This window comes from Agelaius phoeniceus, chromosome 10 (genome assembly GCF_051311805.1).
Source record: "Agelaius phoeniceus isolate bAgePho1 chromosome 10, bAgePho1.hap1, whole genome shotgun sequence".
In the NCBI taxonomy this organism is placed as follows: domain Eukaryota; kingdom Metazoa; phylum Chordata; class Aves; order Passeriformes; family Icteridae; genus Agelaius; species Agelaius phoeniceus.
The window spans coordinates 14,949,192-14,956,808 of record NC_135274.1 but is presented as its reverse complement, the minus strand read 5'-3'; the positions used below and the strand labels follow the sequence as shown (position 1 = coordinate 14,956,808).

General features: G+C 46.9%; 1 protein-coding gene across 4 annotated transcripts in view; it reads right to left on the bottom strand.

Annotated features, from left to right (window-relative positions):
• Positions 1-900: 900 nt before the first annotated feature.
• LOC129124449 (D-beta-hydroxybutyrate dehydrogenase, mitochondrial-like) overlaps positions 901-7,617 on the bottom strand; it is a 17,569-nt gene continuing 10,852 nt past the window's right edge. For all 4 annotated transcript variants that reach the window (XM_077183979.1, XM_077183977.1, XM_054639451.2 and 1 more), the window contains exons 4-5: positions 4,605-4,757; positions 901-3,068 (exon numbers count right to left, since the gene is read on the bottom strand). In XM_077183979.1, the coding sequence (XP_077040094.1) occupies positions 2,587-3,068; positions 4,605-4,757 (635 nt within the window). In that variant the 3' untranslated portion in view covers positions 901-2,586. The remainder of the gene's footprint in view (positions 3,069-4,604; positions 4,758-7,617) is intronic.

Genomic DNA, 7,617 nt, shown 5'->3' with positions numbered 1-7,617 from the left:
AGGATCACTTTGCAAAGGCTAAGGGGTGCACGAAGGAGCTGGACCATCCTAAGCATTGTAGAAACATGCAGAAAAAGGTGGGACAGTGCCACAGCCTCAGCAGCTGGTGCTTGAAAAAAAAAGCCATGGCAAGCTTTGGCAGCTTAATTTCTTGTAGGATACTACAGCAGCAACGAGCATGGGCTTCCATGGGATTTCACTGAACTTCTCTCTTTTGTCCTCAGGCTTTGAAGGTCACTGGAATTGAGTTTTCTTCCCTCTGTTACTCACCAGCAGACCAAAAATCTGCCCTCAATGCCCTATTAGTGCAACTCTCTGGCATGAAACATGTACTCTTCTCTCCCCCAGACAGCCAGAGCTCCCCTCCCAGGCAGAAACCAGATCAGGCACTAACAGCCCTCCTTAGCACTTCTCAGGGGCCACAGGAGGGGACTGGGGCTCACATGCTGTGAAATCCTAACCCTGGCTCAACCACGAGGTCCTTGCATGGTCTGGGACACTTCTTGGCTTGCCAGTCTCCGTTCCGTCCATGAGAGGAGCTAATCCTTATTACCAGGCAGCTGTAGCCCTTGGATTAGTTACATGGAGAGTGCTGAGGCAATGAATAATGCACAGCACTGCTCTAAACCATCTCCTTCGAGGGAAACCACACAAAATACAAACACTGACAGTGTTTACAGAGAGGCCTCTCTAACTGCCTTCTGCTGAGGAAATGGGCCATGCTGCCCATTCTGCTCCAGGCAGCTCTCACTGATCCTCCACAGCCCCACTACCTGCTGAAACATCATTAATTGTTATTATTAAACCACCTCCTTAATTACTGAACCTAATTAAATCCCAACCTCAGATTCAAAAGAGGTGGGAATACAAATGTAGAAATGAGCACTGGAGCCAGAGACATATGCTTCAAAAATCTTACAATTTATTTTTCTCTCTGTGCAAATCAGAGCTACTTAACATTAATCACATTTCACGGTGCAGGGGGCAGAAGTGATTACTGTTTAAGCTGCAGTTCAGTGGGATCCTTTTGGGTCCTGAATCCCAGGAAATCTCCATGTGCAGATGATCTGGAAAAGACACAAACTGCACAGCAGTATTTCTAGCAGTTGTTACTTGTAAGACAAGCTGCCTTGACAGCATCTCCAAAGGAAAGCTGCTTTCCTCCTGAAGGCATCACAGCATTCATGGCTGCATGCAGACTCCAAGAATTTGCAGACAGTGGCATACAAAAACTTTAAGGCACAGTTTCCAAGTCAGAGCTAGCAGAGGCAGATGAAGAAAGAGCAATCAATAAGCTCTTTTCACAGCCACTTAATCTCACATAAGGCAAAACAGTGGAAGGAAAAGCTGGTCCCTAAGAGTGAGAGGCTCAGGTCCCAGCCTGACCAGCAGTGCCTGCAGCTCACTGGCTGCTCCACCAGTGGTCACCACTGGAACACAGGGAATGGGGCATGGCAGGCAGCCATGCACTTGGAAAACATTATTGAAATCCTGCATGTGGCCAACAGAAGAGATCCTTTGGGATACTGGGCAAGATATATCATATCAGTTATCAAGAGGTAGATTGAGAAGATGATTGTGTGACATGGAGATTTCATTGTGCAATATTAAAAATAGGAAATGTGTCCCTTAAAGCATCCTTCCAGAGCCCATAGTCAGGCTACAGTAGCTGCACAGTGCCCCATCACTGTTCAAATGCAGAGGATAAATGAAAAAACTGATTTGGAAAAGCCAACAGCATCTCCCCTCACCAGCCAGAAGGAAATGGGGATGGCTGGGCAATGTCTGTATCACAGTTGAGTAGTTCAGGCATGTAAGGTAGTAGCCCAAGAAGCCAAATTTGTTTGCTACATCAGCTTAAACCCTGTCCCAGGGAGAGAGAAACAGGTGAAGAGGAGCTGCTGAGAGATGGCTCAGACCTCATTATTAGTAGGGTTTTTCACTGCCCATCATGTGCCCAGTTGTTGGCTCTGGCATCTCCTGGCCACAGTGCTGGGAGGGAAGAACCCTTCTTTGCAGCTAGGTAATGAGGCTGTTTAGAGGCAGTGTTGCTGTTTCCCTGGAAAGAGCAGACAGTCACTGCACAGCAGAGCTTCTTGGCAGTATCAGGAAACAATGGAAGGCTGTGACTGACCCATTTTCAACTGAATGGAAAACTCTGCTTTTGTTTCCCATTTTAGTTTCTCCCTTCAAGCCATCTCATAGCAACAGCTTTGCTCTGCTATTAGCAGTTTGCCCTTGTAAGGAAAAGCAAGAGCCCATTAATAAGCCAAATTTATCTGCTGACCTAATTACACTGGCCACATATTTGACACGTTATATTTACCTTCCTCTGCTTCCTCCATAGTTAAAAGGAAAACACCTTTCGACTTTAATCAGCACAGCAAGAAATACAAACAACAAGAATGAGGGGGAAAAAAAGAACCAAAAAACCATGCAGTTCTAGCATTCCACAACACAGGACTTGAAATTCCACAACTCAAAGTGGAAGCATATGCATCTCCAGGGGAGACACAGCAGCAAGGAGTGCAGAGGTGAGCCCTAGCCTGTATGTGAGCCCTGGAGGGATGCCTGAGGGATGCCTGTTTACAGCGTGGCTCCGGGGATGTAAAGCCAGTCGGCAACGGCTGTGGGCAGGTGGGTCATGACCTGCAGCCTCACCCACCAGTACATCTCCATGGGGTTGTAGCGGTTCCTGGGGCACGGGGACGTGAGCGCTTCGGTGATGGCATTCAAGACCAGAGACATGTCCTTCAGGCCACTGCCCACGAAGGACTTCATGGTGGCCACGTGGCGAGCGAAGTGCTCTCTGCCGTAGTCCTGCCGCACGGCGAGGGTGGCCCCGCCCCACAGAGCCTGGGCCTGCCTCTCGATGCCGGCGGCCGTCAGGATGCCCGTGGCTGCCACGAAGTTGCCGGGCTCGATGAGGACGACGCGCACGCCCCAGCGGTACATCTCCTGCCTCAGGCAGTCCGAGAACGCCGCCACCCCAAACTTGGACACGCAGTAGCACGAGCGAGACGGGCTCGCCATGCGTCCCAACATGCTCGTGATGTTCACCACACGGCCTAGAGAGGAACCATCAGGGACGGGGATGAGCTGCAGAAGCAGCAGCCAGAACATCCCAGTAAAAGGGTACTTAGTGGGACGATGCTGATTAGTAAAATCTGAATCTTGAATACACACCCCCTGTCATGGAGCTTTTCTCTCCTGCCTCAAGCAAGGCTAACCCCTGTTCTCCAGGGGAGTGTGCACATGCCTACCTCTGCATCAAAGAATTTACAAAGCATACATGTCTTTACAAAGACATTTCCCTCCTCATTTCCAAGTAGGGAAGTACCATGATCTTCGAGACTGTCAGCTCTGTGTTCTCAGGAGTGTGCCTCACCCATGTGTCTTGCTAGAGAAGGGCTCAAGCTCCCAGCCTAGAGTGTCATGAGCTGCAAAGCTCACAACTCTGTGTGATTTCATACAAGTGTTCTAGTTCTTTCTGCAAGCTTGACAGCTCATCTGCCTAACACATGTGTGTACTTTTAGACCTGAGCTGGATGGCAGAGAATGAGTAGAGCTTTCTCTGCACCTGCAGCATGAGCAGCACAACCCACTCACCCAGCTGGTCAGCCACAAGTCTCAACAGTGGCCATTCCTGGGACAAACAAGGGGAGACTTGATGTGCTGCTGTTCACTGGGCAGTGGAGAGCAATTGTCCTAATTCCTACCAACAGCCCATGACAGCCCTCGGGGCACTGACTCAGGGCGGTGACAGCAGTGGTCATTCCTCTGTGTGTGTCTCAGCACTATGTCCACTATGTTTCAGATACACTTACAAACAAGCCCTTGAAATTCCACCAACTATTTTTACAAGAGAGCATTTTCACAGCCAGGGAGCACAATATCCTTCTGCAGCTCGAAATTTCAGCTGAGAAACAAGTGGACAGCTCTACCGTCTCATTCCAGACCTAAGTGTAACTTAGAGGGAGTGTGAGACCTGCTGACCTGATGGGTAAGATACTTTTTGTAGTGAGATAGAGCTTGTTTAGTGGCTAATTGCTGTCTGGGAATGGCATCTGAGCAATCTTCTTAATATACCCCCCTTTTATCCTCCCAGAACACACACCTATACCATCATTCCCACACATGCTAAATAAAGAAGCTCTTCAGAGTTCTGCTCATACATATCTTTTTTCAATATAAAACAAAGAGTTTTGACAATACCAGTGTCTTGTAAGATATCTGAAATGGCTGTCATTAAATCTCATTTGTTTTATCACTACCTGAAGTCACCTGTGAATGGAATAACATGAAGGGAGAAGATGCAGTTATCCAAACATGACCACTGTGTGGACTCTGGATTGCCTTGTCTGTGTGATATCTGCCAACACTGCAAAAAAGTCTCTGATATCTTGGATGTTTAAGATAGCACCTGCTGTGTAGGTGCCTGGCCTGTCCCAAGAATAGCCTGTACTACCAAATGCTTACATGGCATCCTCAGAAACCCTCCCTGGACTGCACAAGCATTCCCCCAAGTACAGCCTGCATTCCTACCTACATCTCTTTGCTGTGCTACAAAAGCTCTGAGCCTTACCCCACTGCCCAGGATGTACCTTTAGCTCTGCGAATGAGAGGCAGGAAAGCTTTTGTCACCCTCACAGTGCCCCATAGGTTGACCTCTGCCACCTTCTTGTAGTTGTCTAAACTTGCAAATTCCACCTCTCCGAAGGTTGAGATGCCAGCGTTGTTCACTAGGCCCCACAGACCTGCCAACAAACACATGAATAAAGAGTGGAACGAGGAAGAGTGTCACAGAGAAAACACTTCCCTTGCTGTTCACAGTAACCTAAAACCTTAGCAAAGAACTGGGTACTTTCATAGAAGTAAGTTGTAGAGAAAAATCCAGCAAGGAGATGAAATATGGTCTTCCTATACCAGGAGCTTGTTTGGAACATCAAGGAAAGTGATGGGGCCACACAAGTATTGCCTCTTGACAGTCAAATGCTCTTCTGGGGCTTCATAAGGCTGCATCTGGCTCTCTTTTAAGCCTCCTCTTGATCCCAGGTTTGTCTCCACTCAGTGACTTTATAATGAATTTTGCAATTTGGAAGGGGCTGGACTTTCTCCCACAATTAGGAGGGAAAAAAAAAGGAAAGAAAACAGGTATTTTTGATTTCTTAATCCCCTTCACAACTCTGTTTGGAGAGTGCATGGTATTGATCTGTACGTTCATGGCCTGGTTAACAGCTGCTGTGTTTTAGTCCAAGTATTTGGTTTCCCTCAACCCTAAATTTATCAGGAGCTAGCAAGCTTACAACCAACCTTTATAACTACTGGAATTTAAAAATTAATGTCTTTTGCACATGCAGTCCTGTCAAAATTAAATTGGCTGCACTTCCCAAGAGCTTCTGTGATGAACCCTTTACATGTCAGGACTTAGTGGGTCAGCAAGGACTTGACCCTTCAAAGTGATTACTGCAGGACTCCCAGTGGCAAAGGTCTGTAGGGCTGAATCCATACTGTCCACACTGTCTGTAGGGCTGAATCCATACTTCATGGATTTATTGAAGCATGGGACTATGCAGCCATAAACTGCACAAGGAACAAACAGAGAAGCTGGAACAAGACAATAGAGTTGCTCCTCATTAGATGTCCTGCCATACACCATGGTTATTTTTCACTATGTTGGAGTCAGGGCTGGACTGTTGGGGCTGCATTAGACTCAGTTGAAGTTGGGACCCCTTTCCACTCCAGGACCTTCCTCTTACCAAGAACTAACACAGGGCTAAGAAGGAGTCTTCATGTCCAGGGAGCTCCAACATTGCTATCAAAAGCACCAATGTCATGCCACCCTGTTGATAAAAGTTATCAAGCTCTCTCTCAGAAATTTTTGGGCTACTTGCCCTGCTTCTGCTCCATGGCTTCCCTACTCTGATGCATGAAAGTCTTTTAACTTTCACCCTGTATTGATTCAGTCTGATAGTAACCACGTATTTTACCAAACATAGTCCTGTAAGCAAATTGCAATACTTTGCCAATGTGCAATGAAATTTATCCTCCTGTTGCACTTAAAAACATCAACATGCCCTTGGCAGACTGACTGTGCTCTCACATGGGCCCCAGTAACCCTGCCCCATTCCCAGCTAAGGTTGTTCTCCCTGAAGGCTGTTTCCAGCTGTGTACAGCTGTTTACTGAAGCTCACAGTTTTAGTGAGTCAAGATGACTGAAATTCACACTGATCGCATCCAGCACAGCATCTCACCCTGAATGGAGTCCCTTTGTAATTTCAGAGTAATTTCACCACTAACAAAACAACATTCTGAGAAAATCTGGCAGGAATTTACCAAAGACAAACTGTCAGTCACAAACTGACCTCTGCATAGCATTCCTTACAAATTCCTGTAAATTTCTGTACAATTTCCCATTTCCTGGGTTGTGATGTTAGTTCTCATGAACGTCCCTGAATCATTATTTACCACAGTTTGCTGTTGGAATTCCACTGCTCACAGATCAGGGCATGTTACAAACAGAACAAAGTGCTGAGGGGAGCCCAGTCACAGGGCTGTTTGCTGGACAGCAGTGTGTTTATTGAGCTGAGCCTTATCACTATTACGTTTCTAGAGTCAACAATACAGTGGGAACTGCATGAGACCAAAAACAAACGGGCACTCCTATCAAAAGAGTTCAGCCTTATGTGTGCAGCACAGGGAGAAGAGGTATAAAGAACTGCAGAGCCCAAAAACTGTTCTGCACTAGCTCCTCTGGGGCCACATTCAGTGTGCAACCACACCTCTGTGCAAGGAACCTCAGTCTAAATAGTCTTTATGTTCCTGCACCTATTTATTGAGTACTATTTATTGGGAAACCTCAAACCTCAGTCACACCAATGGGCCTAAAAAGAAGCCTTTGTTTCTTTGCACACAGTGCTAAGGCAAACAGCTACAGGAGGAACCAGTCCAACTTGCTGATCAGGGATGCAAGACTTCTCTGTCCCTGCTACACACACAATTTTGCAAACACTGCTGCATTTATAGAAGCAATAGAGCTGCTCCCTTCCAAACTTTCACTCAGTGGAAAAAGGCTTTCTGCTACCACTGCTGTTGCTGGGCTCTTCAGGAAAAGCTTAAGAAGCTGTGAAAAGCATGACGAGGGTTGGGTGATTGTGTAGGAAGAAAAATCATGCAGAGAGAACATGTGTGGGATCAGAGCTGGTACATTGCTCAGTTACATTTCATATGCTTGTTTTAGGAAAGGTGTGCTCACGTAATCTGCATGAAGATTAGAGCTGCTGTTATTTACTAGCTTCATACTTGCTGTGAACAAAACCAGGGCCATGGCAGACCCATCCAAGCTTCAAGATGAGCAACCACCTTCAAGTCACAACCCGGAAGTCCTGAAGCCACAGATGTCAAAACTCAGTTCACCCTCAGCCTGTGTCTACAGCTGCTGGCCAGCTTGCTACTGGCACAGAGGCTGCAGAAAAGCCTGTGCAGGGCAAGAAGTCTCACATAATCACATGGGAAGAAGTCAGGTGGTGTCACATCAGGCTCTGACTGTAAACTCACATCTCACTGCCAAAGCACTTGTGAGAAGGAAAGAACTCTTTTCTCCCTTGACATGACTTT